The 20,589-nt window shown below is 39.2% G+C and overlaps 1 protein-coding gene across 1 annotated transcript; it reads right to left on the bottom strand.

Annotated features, from left to right (window-relative positions):
- Nucleotides 1-74: 74 nt before the first annotated feature.
- Nucleotides 75-18,674, bottom strand: fra10ac1 (FRA10A associated CGG repeat 1). The gene is made up of 14 exons (XM_074619954.1): nucleotides 18,553-18,674; nucleotides 18,107-18,204; nucleotides 17,512-17,604; nucleotides 16,474-16,519; nucleotides 16,149-16,225; nucleotides 15,867-15,950; nucleotides 15,698-15,782; nucleotides 13,758-13,803; nucleotides 5,024-5,137; nucleotides 3,693-3,735; nucleotides 2,971-3,104; nucleotides 2,710-2,760; nucleotides 717-801; nucleotides 75-270 (listed from the first exon to the last, which is right to left on the bottom strand). The coding sequence occupies exons 1-14, from the start codon at nucleotides 18,568-18,570 to the stop codon at nucleotides 228-230; spliced, it is 1,017 nt and encodes a 338-aa protein (XP_074476055.1). The 5' UTR covers nucleotides 18,571-18,674; the 3' UTR covers nucleotides 75-227.
- Between the last annotated feature and the right edge of the window lie 1,915 nt (nucleotides 18,675-20,589).

Here is a 20,589-nt window from a genome sequence, read left to right as displayed (position 1 = left end):
ATCCGCCGTTATAGCGGAGGTGGGTTTGAAACGGAGATGGTGACAGACACGTATATCAAAGACTACAACACGTGCAGGGTAAACATCATGTTTTATTTCTGCATCAGTACTGAAATACATAATCAAATGAAACCTACGTGCACACAAGACTCCAAAAACAGAACGTGCTTAATGTCATGCGGCGCGCAGAAGGAAGTGCAGCAGGGTTCCCGCCGATACCAGCCGAGTCAAAGAAACATGTCTTCAAAGTACTCGTCAAACTCCTCCTCCCTAGATAGATACAACAAACAAAATCAGAGGATTGTTGGTTGCTTTCATGCACACGGTGCTGACACCCACTGTTAAATGCTTGTATGGGTGGCCCCTGACTAACTGGAAGTGTTGGCGCTATGCCTTTTTATTTCATTTACATTTTATAATAATTTACAAACTAGTTGGCTTAACTGAAATGTAACAAAAGAGTAGGTATGAATGTGATACTATTATATCTTTCTGAGAGCAATTTGAATGCCAGGAGTAGCGTGACAGTAGCAGGATAAAAGTTTAGCTTCTTTCCTGACAGTTCAGAGCAGCTTTGTGCGGGGTATCTAAGTGGTCTACCTGCTGTGCTATATAGAGATCAGTAACCTATGTCGGCTAAGTGGTAAAGACTTGTCTGCGGTTTTACAGCAGCTTACTAGGTGAGATTTAATATGTACATTCGCTGGTAACCTCACCTTGACTTTTCCTCCACTGCAGGAGCAGGTCCTCGCCAGTGGTCGCCTTCTGATTGGCCCTCCGGCTCATCCCCGGCTTCAGAGTCTAGTAGACGAGATTCAGAGAACTGTCAGTTACACTTTGAGGAAGGTAAAACCAGGTCGAACAATTGCCCTTGTTCATTAGGGTTGTCCTCACGCAGCAGGAATTCATCTGACCGGCTCAGTTTTTGCTTTGATGACGATGGTTATTTGAATCCCCTTTGTCAGATATGTGTCTGACCATTCAGCTAATGTTTAGGTAGCAAATTAAACCTTTTAATCAAATATGAAAACTAGGAGTTGTAGATTAAAGAGGACCTATTATGCTTTGTGCTTTTTCCTTTTCCTTTAGTGTGTTATATAGTTTTTTGTGAATATAAAAAGTCTGCAAAGTTACGAAGCCTAAAGTCCAGGCCAAAGCAGAAACACTGCTCCTCAAACTGCCTGAAACGCCTAACTTGTAGTCCCACCTTTTCTTTTGTAACGTGGTGATGTCACCAAGTAACACATTTGCATAATGCCTGCCTAGCGGCTAGTTTGACCCGCCCTCAAACAAAGCTAGTTAGAGGGGAGCTGGAGCGGAGTCCGAAGAGTTTGGTTCGGTTGACCAATCACTATAGGCCCACTCGGCCAGCTGACCAATCAGAGCAGACTGGGCTTTACGGGGAGGGCGGGGCAGGAGGGCGGGGCAGGAGCTCAAACAGAGCATTACAGACAAGCCCCCAGAAAGAACGCCGTGTTGTGAAGCAAATTTTTGTAGTGGCCAAACGGTGGTACTTCAACTTCCGTGTCCGTCGCGTGATGCCATTTGGCCCAAAAAGACTTTTTCCCATAGACTTACATTGGGAAAGAGACGTCCGTAACTTGGCAGTTAAAATCAACTTCTCAGTACGAACACCTGAATAGCCCTTATTTAAATCATTAGGTCCTAGAAGTTGTAAGATGCACTAGCAGCCAAATCCAGAGTTATTTTTCTTCCTCCGTTTATGTGAATGAGCCCCAGACCGAGGCCGGACCGCGGGCTGGTAGGCGGGATTAAAGGAAACGCTAGTGCGCTTGCTCTATGGGCCCAATGGATGCGTAAGATCGCCAAATGACACGGGTACTTTATGACTCGGTAGTCGAGCCATTTTGCAGCCGGTATGAGAAAAACAAAGCGTTTTTTTTTTTAACATTAGAGCATGTAAACATGTTCTAGTAGAAACCAAAAATACAAGTATGCACCTGAAAATAAGCATAACAGGTCCTCTTTAAAAACCAGATCATATTGTGCGAAACAAAAACGATAGGTTAGCTTCGTCAGCTCCCCCTAGATGTGACCCTAATATAAAGTTCCCCTCATTTTCCAGGATAAAGTGCTACAATAATCCTTAAAGTCCCTAACCCTCCCTGAATGCATCACTCACAAATTATATGATATTCCAGGATTCCTACATTTAATCAAGTTCAGCCGTAAACAACTGCTTCAAATATGTGCGACTGAGACAAAGAAAGAAAGAAAGAAAGAAATAGTGTTTGTGTGAATGAATTGCAAAACATGTTGAACTCAATGACATAACCCTGGACAGTTTGTTTTTGTGTACACCACCACCACCACCACCCGCCCACCCATCCATCCATCCAGATCCTGGAATAAACAGAACAGGGACACGGGGGCAAAGACATACTTCATTTACCGCTGCTCACAGTGAAGGGCGAAATGACAAGTAAAAAGCAAAAACAAAAAAAAAAAAAGTCCAGAGGAATGGGGAGGAAAAAAAGCAGACCTGCTGTCTGTCTATTACTATAGGCTACAGGGCTTTTCAGAAAGGGTTGTTTTCACTCCGGTTTGAAGGAGTGTCCCGGCCAAGAGGCATGGGGGAGTAGATCAGAAACTGTCCAATGTGTGTGTTTTTAAAAATGGAGGAGGTACTTGTATGTGTGTGTGTGTGTGTGTGTGTGTGTGTGTGTGTTAGGGAGTTATGAACGCTACCTTTGTCCGAGTCCTGCGACTCCCCTGAGCTGCTGGAAGAGGCGGAGCCGTCTGTAGAGAAACAGAGAGGGTTACAAAATAATGTTTTTCTCAAAAGGGAGTTGTTACAAAATAATAACGTCAAACACAAGAGAAATATGATATCATTTCCGAGAACAAAACACGGCCACTCCCACAAGGCTTGTTCCCATCTGATGAGATTGCTGCTGTAATTAATGGGACTGTTTATTTGGCTGGAAGAGGAGAGGAGAGGAGTCTTACCTCTGTGTCTCCTGTGTTTGTGCTTCTTGGAGTGTGAAGACGATCTCTTCCTCTTCTTCTTCTTTTTCTTCTTCTGTGGCGGCTCCTGGTTCTCCTGCGATACCTTTTTAGTCTTCGCTTTTACCTCTTTCCTCCTACAAACAGAATCACGCTTTTGAACAAACCCGTATTCAGAATATAAAGCAGCCAATTATTGCAGTGTTTGTAAGGCAACCTGAAAACCTTCAGGACCAAAAGAACTTTCAGAAGGAGCCATGAATGAATCTTGAAGCGTGAAACAGACAAAGGCTTTCCCTCACATTTTGTTACAAAGTCTGCTGGAACACTCAAAGGGACTTTTTTTGAATGCTAACTAACTGGTGAAAAGCCTTTGCATTCACATATCTAATGCCATACTTTTGCAGATTAAAGTTATTCAGATTTCCATCCATAACCACCTCGAGTTACATTATCACATTCGGATGTGTCGAGATTCCACTTTAAATAATGTGATATATAATCATGACGCTGGTAAGAAGGTAAGGAAAGGAGAAATACAGTACATCGTAGTTTGAATCCTAAAACCCTGCATGCTACCAAATCATGTGTGCTGACTGTCCGTGTCGACCTGCCCTACTTCTAGCAGACCAGTGCACACTCTCAACAATATTTAATCACTCATCACAGACAAAAAAAATGTCATTTTTAATGTAAATAATGTCTCAAAGGTGAGAAGTACTTACTTGTGGTGGTAATTGAGTTTGAAAGAGCATTCAGGACATAGTCCTAGAATAGAAACAACATGGCATAGTCAATACAAACTCAAATATGATAATGGTTGCGGAAAAGTTTTCATTGTTTTTAATGTCGTTATTATTATTATAACAACAATTATAAGGGTGTTGTGAGATTGATTAGTGCACTTTGTATACCTCGTATTCTTCCTCTACTATTAAGTTGAATTTGGAAAGAAAAACAAGAGCGTGATTAGGTCAAAATTGAACAAGAGAAATAATTTTATGTCGTGTTTTTATTTTATTTTTTTCAAACTTTGTTTATTGGGTTTTGCATGATCATTCAATTGCACCAGAGCATTTATAAAAAATATATTTACTCCCCTTATAAAGTGACAATTGACATATTTCTAAACACCAAAACAACTTCCGCGACTAAAAACTAAATTAACTAAATTACTAAATTAACGCAGCCATAAAGAAATAAAACAAGAACCCCTTAGAACTTTATAACTAACTTTATGAATTGAATGAAAAAGCCCATCTTTTTAATGTTACTGTAAGCGTTAGACATGACTTTTACTTTTAATTAATGTTGCTACCAAATGTAAACACTGCATGTGTGTAAAATGAGAAAATGGTTTTACCAGATATGTACTGTATATGACAGTATCGTCTGCATACATATGGAAACCTCCCCCATGATGTATGTAATATATAAAGACAAGAGGACCCAGGATAGAACCCTGTGGAACTCCTGTTTTACTTTGTCAGAAAGATGATTTCAAACTTTATAATTTATAATAACGCACTAAGATTTGAAACTTAGTAGAATTTAAATGCTTGTGTGTTTTGGGAGATGTATTCATTAACTTAGTGCAACATCATCCCTATCATTACATTTCTCCAATGTGCCTCACCAAGTTCGCCAGATCATGTTTCATTACTGTCACAACATTTGGGACTGTCAAAACATTGGACTTAGATTTTATGACAAATTGGAAATTAGTTGACGAAGAGAAAAAAAAAATGCCTGTATGTGACCTGTCGCACCAGCTTGTTAAAAGAGCCTGTCATTTCCTGCTTGACTGAGTTTACGATGACTGGTGGGCCCTCCAATTAGGGTAATTATTCTAACAGGATTTTCTGGAGTATGATACCTGAAGGAGGATTATTATGAGCCGGGTCTTAGACTGGAAACCCTCACTAGGCTACAGCGTGCGCACACACACACACACGCGCACACACACACACACACACACACACACACACACACACGCACACACCTTTAAGAAATAATGACCAGAGAAAATGTAAAGATAAAGTGTGTTTTAGCTTACTGAGTTTGACCAATGCATTTTTCTTCTCGCCGTGTTCCACGTAGGCAAAATTCACCTCCCAGCTTTTTAGGCCTTCCTGCGTCTCACAGCGTTTGTTTCCACACTGGAACTGACCTGGAAGACCAGAGAGCACATGTGCAGTATACATACATACATGTATTTCAATGACATTCAGGTGATATTCTAGCAATCTATCTCTTAACTACAGCAATTTACAGTGTACACAAGCGAATACATTTCTTATTTGTTGATAATGGTGTACAACTAATGTCTTTAACACATTAACGCAGCTTGCGATTTTTAGGTTGTAGTGCGCTCAGTTTTAAAGCTAGAGTGAAGATACTGGCATCATATGAAACTAGAAAATCTAAGTAATGGTACCAACCATGTCATACTAGCTTGTGGCGAAGGAGGCTAACTAACGCTCCAAACTCACGCTAAATTTTGGCGAGGAAAAACTGTCATGGCCATTTTCAAAGGGGTCCCTTGACCTCTGATCTCAAGATATCTGGATGAAAATGGGTTCTGTGGGTACCCACGAGTCTCCCCTTTACAGACATGCCCACTTTATGATAATCACATGCAGTTTGGGGCAATTCATAGTCAAGTCAGCACACTGACACACTGACAGCTGTTGTTGCCTGTTGGGATTTCCAACAATGAATATATACATACATTTGCATAAAGCAAGCATATTTGCCCACTTCCATGTTGATAAATGCATTAAATACTTGACAAATCTCCCTTTAAGGTACATGTTGAACAGATAAAAATCTAATTAATTTGCGATTAATCGCAATTGACAGCCCTAATGTAAATAATTATTATGTATGATATAGAAAGAAAGAATTAAAAAGCACAACAGAATTTATGTAGAACTTAAGTAGAACAGAATGGTATAGCGAAAAAGGCAAATGTTTTATTCTAGGCTTGAGAGATGCACACTATAAATCTCCAAAGGCTTCAGATCCTGTCAGGAAGCCTTCAAACCCCGCTGCTCTCCTTCGCCCTCCTCCGTCTATCTCTACACCCCTTCCTCCTTATTCCCCCTGCTCCTTCTCTTCTCCCTTTCTTCGCCTTCACCTCATCCCCTCAGGCCTCCCTCCAGCCACTGCACAGCCTGCCTATTATCCCTAGAGGAGCTTAAGGTGGCATTGATCTGGTCTCTGGGGTTCCCTCAGAGTAACAGAGGGAGCGAGTGCGTCAGAGCAGTTCATTCTTGGCACCGGGGCGAGAAATGCTCCTTACTTTGTGAATGGAAAGGTTCCCTTCCCTCACCTGCGTAAGATCGAGAGCCTGTAAACATCCAGGTGAGGTGACGCTGTCCGTCATGGCTTTGGGCCACTTAGGCCGCAAGGCAGACTTTCTCCTCACATACGGTATTAGATTAGGGATCTATGACGTCAGCTAAAAAAAGACACTGCTGGCTCAAGTCCTGCTGGGTTGTGATGACGTTTGTTTGGTTTGTTTGGTTTGTTTGGCAGGGCCTGACATTATATTCCATTAAGGGAAAAGTAAAAGAAAAAATGTGAGTTTATAGTTGAAGTTAAGTAGGGACAGTCAATATTCCAGTGCAGCTCTGAAGCAGAATATTGAGCTGTATTTCTATTTCTTTTTCAATCCAATTCAATTTATTTTTTATATACGTCAAATCATAACAGAAGTTATCTCGAGATGATTTTCATATAGAGCAGGTCTAGGTGGCCATCTGCCTCGACTGGCCTTTTCTGGACTAAAATACACCATATGGCTTATTTTGTAACATAAACCCACAATGTTTTGATGGTATATTAAGTTTTTATGATTTGCAAAGCATTAATTCTCTAACTGAAAAGTAACTATACTGAAACCAACTGCATTAAAACAATTAACACTTTTGGTCATCATCAAATTGAATGTCTCGACCAAATTTCCTGTCAATGCATCCGAAAGTTTTCGAGATATTTCACTCAAAACCACAAAAATGTCAACGTCATGAAGACGCTATAGACAAAGTCCACAGGGACCATGACCGCCTGTACTAAATTTCGTGGCAATCCATCCAATAGTTGTTGAGATATTTCAATCTGAACCAAAGAGGTTGACTGATCACCTGACCAACATTGCCAAACACGTCACATAAGAAGCAGCTATATGTACTTATATGTTCATAGACCTACATTTAGAATGTCTTAGAACTTTATGAATGGAAGCTGCAAATGCCAACGTCTCCCTTTAATCCCTTGATGACTAGTTGGTGGGTGTGACTTGGGAACGGGCCCATCTTTCTCTAATCTGTGCCAACATGACGCCATGAGCAGTGTGCCGGACAGCCAAGAGAGTCTCGTCTTCACCGTCATTAGTGACGTCAAACGCAATCGCATAGGACTTCTCCCATGACGTCCTTTCTCTAATCTGTGCCGCCGTGACGCCGTGAGCAGTGTCTCGGAGATCCAAGAGAGTCTCGTCTTCACCGTCATTAGTGACGTCAAACGCAATGGCACAGGACTTCTCCCATGACGTCCTTTCTCTAATCTGTGCCAACCTGACGCCATGAGCAGTGTCCCGGAGAGCCAAGAGAGTCTCGTCTTCACCATCATTAGTGACGTCAAACACAATGGCATAGGACTTCTCCCATGATGTCCTAATCTCTCCATCACGCACACCAAAAAATCAATTATACAATTCCGCTATATTTACATGCATTGGCTTTTATCTGTAAAGAAAGGAGGTAAAAGCCTGCGCATGTACATAAAACAGAGCACTCTTGAACGAGGCACTGTCTCCCCTCGCTGTTGCAGAGAAGCAGCTCAGTGTCGAATATATAAAAGAATTTGATATATTCGAAGGTTAAGGTGGAGAGAGTGAATGTGTCTGACCCTCCAGCTACTCTAAACCACAACCCTGAAAGAGTGGAGTCGATAGAAATGTGTTTCTAGGCAACTTCTTTGTCGAAATAACTGTCGAAAAACTGAATATAATCAAGGTCAGGAAACTATGCCTCGCTTATTTCTGATTTCTGGGTTTTCAGCCCCCTGGTCCCACGTTTTCCCACATGAAAGCTAATAAGCTTTTACTGGTGCTGTTCTCAGAAGGCAGAAAAATAGTGCCACACAGTGAATGTAGCTGCAAAACATTACACAAAAGCTCTCTGTTGGAGACTGTGTTTTGTTGACAAGTATTGGGAATCCTCACACATCAGATGAGCCTCACGTGCTCCGTGAAAAGCGCTGGCACCGGGTTGGCTGAGTAAACTCATTAAGAAAAGTAAACTACTGTCCTCCTACGTCAAAAGTCACTAATGCCACCAGATGGCTGCATGATTAACATTCACTGGATGAAGTCAGAGGGCAGTGAGCACCTGAGCTTCATTTTTTATTCACTCTTGAGTAACGATTAAAAGTTCACAGAGAACACGTTATTATGAAACTAGGCTTGTTTTTTTGTTTTTTTAGAAAATATAATTTATTACACGGCTTTGTTGAATACTCGATTCTGATTGGTTAATCACGGCATTCTACGGTCTGTTGTTTCTTTATAGCAGACCGTTGCTATGTATAACAGACCGTTGCTATGGGCACAGTTCTGATGTCGGACTCTGGCGGACTGTTTTTGTGTCAAATTATTGATTTCTTAAGTATGTAGCGGTGTCATAAGCAGGATAATGTACAGCTAGCTGGTCATTGTTGTGAAATAAACCCCTTCAAGGCGATGTAAGACCCCTCCGCTTCGTGTCGGGGTTTATTGCTCAACAATGACCAGCTCGCTGTACATTATCGCTAATGTACATGCTAATCAAAGTTCATGGGGTATTCTGACTAAGCTATTGCGATTAGACCAAACATGTCAAGTTGAGTGTAAACACTGCGGATATATTTCTGTTACATGAAACCAGTTGACCTAGGGGAAAAAAACGTATTTAAAGGAATGGTTTGACATTTTAGGGAAATGCGCTTATTCGCTTTCTTGCCGAGATTAAGATGAGAAGATCAATACCACTTTCATGTCGCTTCGTTAAGTATGAAGCTACATCTCATTTACATAACACTCGGCAAGAAAGCAAATAAGCGTACTTCCCAAAATGTCAAACTAAGGCTATGCTAAAAAGGTAGATTTTAGAGTCTAGAGTGATCAGTGCTATCAATACTTTATTTGGTTGGCCCAAACACATCAATTTGCCCCCAACCAAATCGACTTTTTGTGTCCTTAAAGTACCGACATGATCGAAAAGTCTGTCCGAAATGCTGCATTCATGTGCAATAGTTATTGAGCTTGTGAAGTCGTTGCTGTTTTGCAGTCAACTCTTGATACTCACCACCCCCCTAAACCCCCCGCCCCTCCTCGGGGTCGACCACCTTTAATAAATTCGCAGCCTGTGGGAAACACTGAACAATCCACACTCACTGCCCCCAGGCAGATCTTTCAAATATGGGGAAAGTAACCGGCATCCAAAAGACGGATTCTTTTTTCCAACCACACCACAGTCCCACCTCTGACTCTGGATCACATTTAGCCCTTTTATGTCTCTCTTTCCCATTGGCAAGCAGTTCAGACCGCTGACCCGAAGTTCAATACTCTTTTCTATTTTGCAACTTGTATTTACTCCACAGCATCCTGTTAACTAAGTAGACTTAAAGCACATGACATACTACTAAGATTGTGTGTCCAAAGACCTGTATTCCACCAGTCTCTCCCTTCTATAGACTATTGAGAAATACTCATATTTCTTCATTTTATGTGCAACACACACAGATAAACGCATTGAAACAATGAAAACAGAGACATTGGAGGCATCTATTGTTGGACTGGGCAACTCTGAAAGCTTTGTTGGCTACGGGCTAATGAGCTATCACTTCTGTACACTCGGTTACTTCTCCGAGGATGATTTATTTTGTTTGGCACAACGGAGCCCACAGCAACCTTACAAAACACAAATCCTGTCTACACTGGGACCCGGGCCATGCTAAAGCAATTGTAAAGCAATTTAGAGGATCTCACCTTTTAAAATGAGCAATTTATTTAAAACAAATGAACCTGACAGAAAATAAAATGACATCTGAGGTCAGCAAGTCAGTAACTTATGAAAACTATAATGTCAAAGTGAAGGCTTAAAGTTGCCTCGTAAAGGCGGCAGAGTTGGTTCAAACCTGATTCCTGTACTCTCGGTGAGCGTGTGCTGGCAAGCGAGTTAAAAACATTTTTTAAATACAGGGCACTTACATAAGCCATTTACTTTGACAGGAGGCCCACCAAAAATGAGTCTAGCCTCAACTACCTTTGACCTCTGATCCCCTCTTGACAGCAAGGCTAAAGCCCAGAAGGGAAAAACATAACATGGAATGAAACGTGCGTTACACCCCACATGTATATCTGCTCCAGCGTAAAAAGACACATTTGAATATTTAATGTGCTCTATTCAATGATGGATTTCTCTTATTACAAAAAAATATGCCTCACTTATTTACATTTTATTGGAAGATATTATATATGATATTTGGCTGCATCATAGCCGTATGTGCTGATGTGAAATGTTAGCAGTGCATAAAAGGCCTTTACACACTGGTGGCGTGACGAATAAACGACACAAAAATGCAAAATCTGAATGCGAATATTATATGCCATGGGCTTTTATTATGAAAGGGAAGAACAGAAGGGGCGGTTTTTGGTCTGTGCTGCCTTTGTCAAGGTTGAAAGGAGTAATAAAGTTTGCCGTCTTGGTTCCGACTACGGAGCCTCCGTGTTGTTGTACTCAACCCGATCAGCACAACGTGATCGTTTGATGTCTTTATTTGCGCTGCGAATGTTCAGAAAATCAACCTCATTCTGGAAAATTCACTTTTTTGCCGTGTAATATTTGTGTTCTGTGTGAAAGTACTCCTGACAAAATATATATATATATTACATATATATTGACGTGCAAATTAATCACATGAAAAAAACGCCGCCGGTGTGTAACAGCCTTAAAAAAGAAACTACATGGACTTTGGTTACATGACTTAAAGGTACCATGTGAGTTTTTGACCACTAGTAGCGCTATAGAGCAATGTTTTTGTTTAGCTTTGCAAAATGTTCTATGTTGAAGAAAATACCCTTAACGTGTCCCTCAAGAATACACACAATGTGTTCAGGTAACTTTTGTTTGTTTACACAAAAAGCTCCACCAGGCACCTTTAAGGTCTGTCTATAGGAGCTCTTTGAAGCTCAAAGACTTCCTTCTCTTTCTTTCTTCACACAACTGGAAGAATTCAAGTGAATCTTTCAGAGGTGTGTCTGTTTCTGAACCAGACACAGAAGAGGGGAGGAGGATGAACATGAACTAAAAGTACATCTCATTCTTCAAGGATACCTTAAGATACAGGGAAACTTAGGCCTCCTGGGAGAGGATAACATCTGATCCCGCTCTCATGTACTTGATTCAAGGACATAATCTTTTTCCATCTCTTTCTCCTTCATGTTTTAAAGCAAAAAAAAGCTCTAAAAGAAGAACGAAGGAAACCTTTCGCTACCGCACATTCCTTCATCCCATACCACACCGCGGCCGTGAAAAGAAAGGTCAGCGCTCTTCGTAATCCACCTGATTGGGTGAAGAGTAGACAGCATTACCTAATACCAGCATGACCTGAAGTGCACAGATGGCAGGAAATGATAAGTGGATGATTTCTGAAAAAAGGTGTGCATGGCAGAGCGGAAGTGCAGTGCCCCTTTGTAAGGAGATGCAGGATCAGGGTAAAAAAAAAAAATCTGTATTTAATTTATCTGTAAGTAGAAGTGGAGTCTGGCCATCTGGCAAGAACTCAACCTGAACCTGGGCTAACAACATTTAATCCTAGCTTTCTTGGTGATGATTCATGTGCAGGATTTTGCATTCAAGAGTGTTTGAATGTTGCTCTTCATCAGCCTTCTTATCAAATCATGCTCAAGTCACATTGAGTCCATGATAAACACTGCTTCCACCTTTAACTAGTAACAATAACACTTGTATGAAGCACTGAGTATTTGATGTAAAGTTTATCAGCCTATTTTATTTGTATTTTGGGATTTATCCATTAATGTGTATTTTATTTAATATAATTTATTTAATTTTAATCATTTTTTATCTTATTTTCTTTTTTTACTTTTATTTATTTATTTATTTTATCCTTTTTGTGTCGGCAGATGGGTGAGAAAAATACCAAAATATGGAGGGACAATTATTTATATTTGTGCTTTTATAAAAACAAACATGCAACATTAACATTTTTTACCCTGATTAAACTTTCACTTAGCACAAGCTTTTTCTCCCCGTCTGAATGAGGACGTAGGGTCCACCTTACAGGATTAGATTAGTATTGATTTCACTGTAGAGTTCAGTGTCCCGTGCTCTAAATAGTGCTTAAGAAGTATTTCTGTGGGAATCATTAATGTAAACAAATCACAGACGTGACAGTTAAACTGAAGTGCCTCTGACCTGATCTAATCCCACTTCCTGTAGAGTATTGCTATAGGGGGTGAACTGTCAGAGACCAGGATTACACAGTCTTAATCTGGAACAATATATTGGCTTAGTCAGCTTTCTCAGCAATACAGTGTATGTTTGTGAGGCTGCACTTGATGTTAACATAAGCAAATTATTCAAATGTAAAATGTGCGAGTGCGTCTCAAAAGCATATCACTGAGTTGCCAGGCACCCGGTTGCTGATATTGTCCCTCCCGGTAAACCTATAAATATCTGTCACTGTCACAGGAAGGAGCGGCAGACAGAGAGGTGTTGTACTAATCCCGAACAATTAATCATCAAAGCGCTGCCAAACTGTCAAAGTAGGCTCTGTCACAAGTGCAGAGGTAGAGTGAGGCATAAACAGCAAAGTAACATTATTAAATATGGGGGAACATTTGTGTGAATTAACAAATCAATCGATAACTGAATGGTGATAGTCCCCCGAACAAAACAAAAAAAACACTCAGGTGAAATATCAAATATTTAAAATTATGTTTTGAGGCCATTCTGACAAGCCAATAAATCAAAGTAAAGTGAAACAAGCATATATTTCTGCATGTGGAGAGACTTGTGTTAGGAAGTATCCACTGTATGTTATGTACTGCTGTGTAAATCTCTGTCGCCATCTAGTGGAGGAGTTTGTGAACCGTTTTTGTGTGGCATGTCAGTAGGAGAAACCTTAGATGTGTCTCAAATCCACACTAATTCTATACAGAATGTACTGCATACTAATCATCATAGTATACTGTTTTTAGCAGCACCTCTCCATCACATTTGTTGTTGTTCATGTAATATCTGCTTGTCCCTTTTTTTTATATGTGTAAATAAACAACATCTAATCTAAAAATCGATCACAATACAAAAAAAGCATACTAGACTGCTTTAACAGTAAATACTTCTCTAGTATGAATACACCACACACTAGAAACCTGCTTAAAATGAGTATGTAGTATGGATTTGGGACACGCCGCTTTTCCAAGTAAATGGTCGTGTCTACAAGGTAACTCTCGAATTGCTAAAACTTGCAAAAATCTCTTGCAAGACTCGCTGACACCCGACGATCTATCCTAACCATAACCATTCAAGGTCAACGCCTAACCTTAACCATCTCGCGAGAGTTTCGCAATTTGTGTTTAACCTTCTAGACGCAACCCAAGTAAAGGTGACTCTTTAGTTAACAATGATGTTTCTCTAATTAAGAAGATAAAGCAGTATACACAAAAATGTACAGTATATATATATTAAAAAAAAACACGAATAAGTGTATAAACTCCTTACCTTGTCCAGAAACGACTTCATTCTCAGTCCGCCAACGAAATCCAAACTGTTGGGCACAATTTTCAAAAGACAGACACACAGAATAAATTAAAATGTTTCTCTTTAATTACTATTATTTCCTTTAACAGTCATTAGGATTCAACAGCATTTTTTGAGAGGAAAAATTAAGTCTGTCGGGGTCTGATCATAAAGCTACAGAAATTAGAATTGAATCGGCCAAATGTAAAATCTCTTTAGATGATGTGAACAGCTATATCTTCATGTAAATATTGTTTATAATTACTTCTGTCATGTTGTCTTGTGGAAGGATACTGTGTGCATACATATTTACACCTTACTGTAAATGTAATTAGCTATTTATGTATACAAGCATCAATGAACAGATGATGCAGTCATTAGTGTTCTTGCTGGTGCCTTTACATAGCTCTCATAGCTGTGATTCATCTGCATGCTGTCACACCTCATTTACCCGATACGACTGATCAAAACTTGACTGAACTAGTGGGAATGAGGCAACTCACCGCTGCATATGTAATCATTAACCAATATGAATAATTTGTGAAGGAATCTGGATTGATGTAACAAGTTGTGAGTCAACTGGACTGATGTTGTCAGTTTTAATTAGTGCCTCAACTTTTTTTTTTTTATTGATCTATTATTTTATTTATTTATATATTTATTATTATTATTGTAGTAGTAGTAGTATGTATTTTTAAATATCATTATTATTTGCTCAGGCTTCCGTCTCTCTTCAGTCGCTTCTCTATCAGTTAAATAAAATGTATGCACTCCTACACATGTGTGCCTTACTTAACCACAATTACAAACAACAACAGTTTGCATATTTATAATTATAATAATATTGTTACATCTATTTTTTTTGGTTTGTTTGTTTTTTTGCATTTTTTTGTGTTTTCTTTGTTTGTTAGTTATCCTTTGTTTTATCCGTCATCCATATTCACGTTTCCATCTATTCCTATGTGTTGTAAGTCACTACCCCTGTTTTGTGTACTGCCCTTTGCACTAATAATAATAATAACAAACTATAGTGCCTCTAATAATTATAGGTCAATTGGGGTGTTATGTATTATATAAGTGAGTCATCTGTCAGAGAACATCACAACAGTCACACTTAAATATATTTGAGCCCAGCGTCATTAAACCAAACAGTGCAGCTACGGAGCAATAAGCACACGGCCCCCACGGGTTTAACATATCATCAGTTTTAAAGCCTGGCCTCGGACCAGAATGGCCCAGTGGACACTAGAGATGGAGCACGGTGCCAAAACACATCACAACCCCTAACATTTATCTAAAATGGATCAGTGGTGGTGGAGATTCGTGTCTGAGTTATGAAATGTTAACCTTTGCTCAGGGCACCACCACTGGGACAATTACTGTGATTTTGGAGCACACAGTGAGAAAATGGATCATCTTGCTCGGTCCTGGCAGCGGTGTCTGGGATGGCCGAGGTGTCATTGTATTATTTTATTTCTCTACTTTCTGCGGGTGTAGTAGCTTGTGTTTTACTTTCTCTCAGCTGCTGCAACAGCCACATCTTACCTGGAGGGATTAATTAACCAAACTTCATTTTTAAAACAGGTGCAAAAACATGACAGATTTTCCCATTACTCAACAACGCTGTGTTTGTTAATTAACAGCAGCCTCTTTGGGTTCTGTCAACATTAAAACACAGCAGCACAGATGCACAAAACACTACAATATCCTTTACTTTCTTGTCTGAAACTGGCTTCTTATTTCAGCATTTTACTGTTTCGACAACTTCAAAATGTTGAGCTGCTGCATTCACAATAGTCACTAATCGGCAGACAACATGAGCCATGTGCTGTCGAATTGTTTGACATTAACTAAACGCCTACTGCTGCTGTATTTCTGTTTCAACTGGGTAGTAAATCAATCAATAAGTCCTTTCATCCCACCTTGTTTTCCTTGTATCTGCTCAGGTCAGCTATGCAGTACTCTTTAAACAGCTTGTCGTAATACTTCTTGGCAAGTTCTTTTTCCCTGGAACAGAATACATCATAATAAAAAAAAATATACACTGCATATTAAAGCATCCTGTATGAGTAGTTGACTAGGGATGATCACCATGTCATGTCGTCCTCGTCCTCGTCCGTCCAGAGGAAGCGATGATTCTCACGCAGCACATCCTGATCGGTTTTGTCTTTGGATCTGAGGGAAAGAAAAGATTCAATGAGACGGCAGATAGGGAGAAAATCACTGCTGGCATAAACTGTAATTAAAAATGTTGTTGGATGAAAACAATGCGTAATCAATGGTCTGTTATGGTTAACATATTCTCATTAGTTTTCGCCTAGAGGGACGGAAGATGAGTGATCGTCAAGCGTGACTGTGAGACACAATACTTACGCAGAGCGTTTGAAGTCGGCCATCTGTCCTCCATAGTAAAGTATGTAGTCACCGACAAACTTCTTGTGTCGCTCAAACTGGAGACATCTGCTTAAGGTCAGTCTCTCTATGAATGTTACATTTATCTCACTGTGAACTGCAAAAAAGATCTGTGAAATTTCCCTCATTCCTTACTTTTAAATGAAGGCAGCTAAGCATTGATTGTATTATATGATTTTTTTTAACACATGTATAAATCATTATGTCTAGTTTTTATATCCGTGTTGTCACTTCACACTGAAATCATTTTAAAAAATACACTGAATTATAAATAATAAAAGGATACAGCATTCAATGATATCAGGTGGGCTCTTCTGTTCCTGGCTTCCTCTCTGAAAAACAGAATGAGAATAGTTATCTAAAAGATAAACAAAGATTAGATAATGCTGATGCCATATTTTATTCATTTTTATCAAAGCATGGTTTTAAGAAAATAGTGTGCGACACTGTATGTCAGGAGTGTAAATACATGTATTATGTGTATCTGTATTTTTGTTATATTGCAGCTTTATGCTAAAAGTGTTTAAATCATTTTCCCCCATATCAAAATAAAAATAGGATTTAAGATTTTTTTTTGCAAATTTATTAAAAAAGAAAAAACTGAAAAAAAGTATTCAGACCCTTTGCTATGACATTTGAAATTTATCTCAGGTGCGTTCCATTTCTCATGATAAATGTTTCTAGACCTTTATTGGAGGGAGTCCACCTGTGGTGAATTCACTTGATTGGACATGATTTGGAAAGGCACACCCCTGTCTATATGAGGTCTCACAGCTGATAATGCACATCAGAACAAAAACCAAGCCCATGAGGTGGAAGGAGCTGTCTGCAGAGCTTAGAGATGTGATTGTGGGGAAGGCCACAAAAAACACCAAGACCACAGTAGCCTCCATAATTATTAAATGGAAGAAGTTTGGCACAACCAGGACTCTTTCTAGAGCCAGCCAAACTGAGCAATCCGGGGGAGAGGGGCCTTGGTTTAAAGACGTGACCAAGAACCTGATGATCACTCTGACCACTGACTGTCCAGCTGATTTAACCGAGCTTGAGAGGATCTTCAGAGAAGCCTGGCTGAAAATCCCCAAATCCAGATGTGCAAAGTTTGTCGCGTCATAGCCAAGAAGACTCGAGGCTGTATCGCTGCCAAAGGTGCTTCAACAAAGTGCTGACTTAAGAGTCTGAATACTTGTGTCAATGTGATATTTCTTAATAAATGCAGAATATCTAAAATCATGTGTTTGCTTTTTCATTCATTATTGGTATAATGTGAGTATAGTGAAGGGGTCCGAATGCATTGTTTTTCACTACAGTTGTACAGCAGCACCTGTCCACTTCGTTGGAGTGTAAACTCCGGTGAGCCTTCTGGGAGTAGCGACCTTTCTTGAATGGCTTCTGTAAGATCTCCTCCTCACGTTTCCTGACAAAAGGTACAAATATATACAGAAAGCTTGTGTTAATGGATGAGACTGTCCTACTACCCATATCAGTATAAATGTAAGCCACTTAATAATAATAATAATAAATAATAAACTTTATTTGTATAGCACCTTTCCAAACATAGTTACAAAGTGCTTTACATAAGTTAAAATAGTGCAAACATCAACATAAAAGCAATACAGAATAAAAACATAGGCCAAAATAAAATGTTGAACATAAGACTTTTGTACAAAAAGTCAACAATAATGAAATTTAAAACAAGGGATTGCTATAAAAAAACTTAAGACGCATGTAAAAAAAAAAGGTAGAATAAGCACTCTTGTGTTTATTCAAAATACAGTATATTAGACTTTGAATAAGCTATATAACTAGTTAAACCCAGTTTATTATTTGATCAGAACAGAGGAAAAAAAACATGAATTTACTTTAAACAAATTGAAAACATAATATAGAGCCTATAAGTCTGCAGTTTTTAATGTTACCTTTTAAGGCCTCTCTCTGAGGACTCTCCCTGCCCATCATCATCATCATCATCACCACCACCACTGAAGTCGGAGTCATAGCCGCCACTGCCGTGCACCTGAGGAAACACAGGAACTCACGTGAGCCAAACCAAACCCCGTACAGTATTATCTTACTTTTAGACACCACAGAGCAGCAAAAACATCTGTATTGTGCCATGTTGTACTTGATGCTTTATAGTCCTGCCTCAGTAAAGTGTGGTACAGTGTTGCTTTATGCTTAAAGTGTAGCTGTGACCAGCAAAGCCTTCAGGAATCACATGAATTAGCAGTACCTCTGTCTGTAACTGGCTCATTCATCTTTAGTCTAATGTTTCCTGCTAACTGGCTGGTAAACACACGAAACTATGAATGTTATTTCAAACTGGTTTGCATTAAAAACAATTCGGCTATTAAAGATCTGTTACCTTCACAAGGCTTTCCATGGTTTTCCTCACTTCAGTCTGCAGCTGCTGCTATTGTTTACAAAATGAAAAAGCACGTCGCCACGTGATGACGTCGCACAGCGTCATCGCGGCGTGATGACGTCGAGTGTAACTTTCATGAATTATTCTTAGAGAGAGAATGTGCTGAGGAAAGGGATGAAAATAAGTCTCTCTATGTGCTTTGACATAAATATTAATACAGGAGTCGTCGGGGACACTTTGAGGTTTCAAAATAAGAGGCTGAAAAGGGAAGTGTTTTGATCTTTAGGCTAAAAAAATGAAGTCTTAAAGGTCCCATATTGTAAAAAGTGACATTTTAAGATAAGATAAGATAAGATAAGATGAACCTTTATTAATCCCTGGAGGGAAATTCAGGTGTCAAAGCAGCAACATCAGCAAACGGAGTGAAACACGGGAGAGGTAAAGGTATACAAAAATTATAAAAACAATAAATAGAGATATAAAAGATACAGAGTGAATGGGTGAACATAGTGTGTGCAGTCTGTCAATAAATAAATGTAGTATGTGCAATAAATAAATGTAATATGTACATGTGTGCAGTCTATAAAGTGGTATATAGGATGTATAGTGTAAGTAAGTGTAAAGTGCGCCAGTGGTTAGAGTCCAAGATGGTTGCAGATAGTGCATGTTTAAAGGCAGATAGTGCATGTTTAAACTTCTTAAAGTCCTAATAGTTCTCATATGGGGGTCAGCCTTGGTTATGGAGCCTGATGGCTACCAGCATGAAGGACTTTCACTTTCAGGATTTTCATGGCTTTTATATTATAAAGCAGGTTTAAGTTCTATATAAATACTGTGAAAGTATCAAAACGCTCAATCCACAGAGAAATACACACAGCCCGTATTCAGAAACTGAGCTTTTTGAAACAAGCCGTCAGGATTTCTGTCCATTTGTGATGTCACAAATCTACAATATTTAGATTTCACAGTTTTAAATGTAAACATACTAAATGGGTCCCAGTTTATTTTCCCGTTGCAGTGTATGTGAATGACATCAGCTGGCAGGAATTAAACATGGACCCAAGCTGTTGCCTAGCAACGCAATTCCGTTGCAATTCCATTGAAATGTACTAAAAACGGAGCGTTTCAGACAGAGGGTAAATACAGGTATGTTCAAGCAGACAGTATGAGGAAAATAAAGGTTTTTGTAAACATTAAAGCATGTAAACATGTTCTAGTAGAAACACAAAATACAAGTATGAACTTGAAAATGAGTGTGATATGTCCCCTTTAAGACTTCTTTTTTTGCATTCAGTCCAATGAATAACCTATTGTAAAAAAAAAACAGGAAGAGTACAACATTAATCATTGACTGTCCTTTTGGGAACAAATGGCCCAATTAGACTGATTAATCTGGCAATCCATATAGATCATATCGTTCATTTCTGCTGAGGGACAATACAGAGAGGATGCATGTAGGCGTTTGAACTGCAGATGGAAAATAAAGAGGCTATTATGCTGTTTGAATGTTTCTGTATGCCATAATTGAGTACTAGGGTTATTATGGGTGACAAAGGGTGAAAGTTCGCCTCAGTCTGGGAATAGAAGTCCAGTGTTTCATGACTCCTCCACAACCCACTGAAGTCAACAAAGGACTCAATGTGGGACTGAAGAAAGAGACAAATGCTATAAAGAGTATGCATAACTCTCATAATTTGTTTAAAAAATATTTATAATAACCTTATTTGTATAACACCTTTCATACAAGAAATGCAGCTCAAAGTGCTCAACTATAAAGATATTACATGCCCTGAGTGCTTCATATGATTTTGAACATAAAAACATATTCAAAACATTATGATGGAAAATAAAACCAGGGGGAAAAACACATTATAAAAGATAAAATGAGTGACCTAAACTCTGCTAAACAGCAAACTGTGGGTTCCTCACTCTGCAATTTATGAAATCCAGTGCTGTGTTATCATGTGTATATTAGCCTATTCCGTAACATAGGCTACAGCATTATCATAAATTCATTAAAGTAGCAGTAGGCGAGAT

Source organism: Sebastes fasciatus, chromosome 20, assembly GCF_043250625.1.
Source record: "Sebastes fasciatus isolate fSebFas1 chromosome 20, fSebFas1.pri, whole genome shotgun sequence".
NCBI classification, from domain to species: Eukaryota; Metazoa; Chordata; class Actinopteri; order Perciformes; family Sebastidae; genus Sebastes; species Sebastes fasciatus.
The sequence above is the reverse complement of the archived record's forward strand: the minus strand, read 5'-3'. Positions and strand labels throughout refer to the sequence as shown.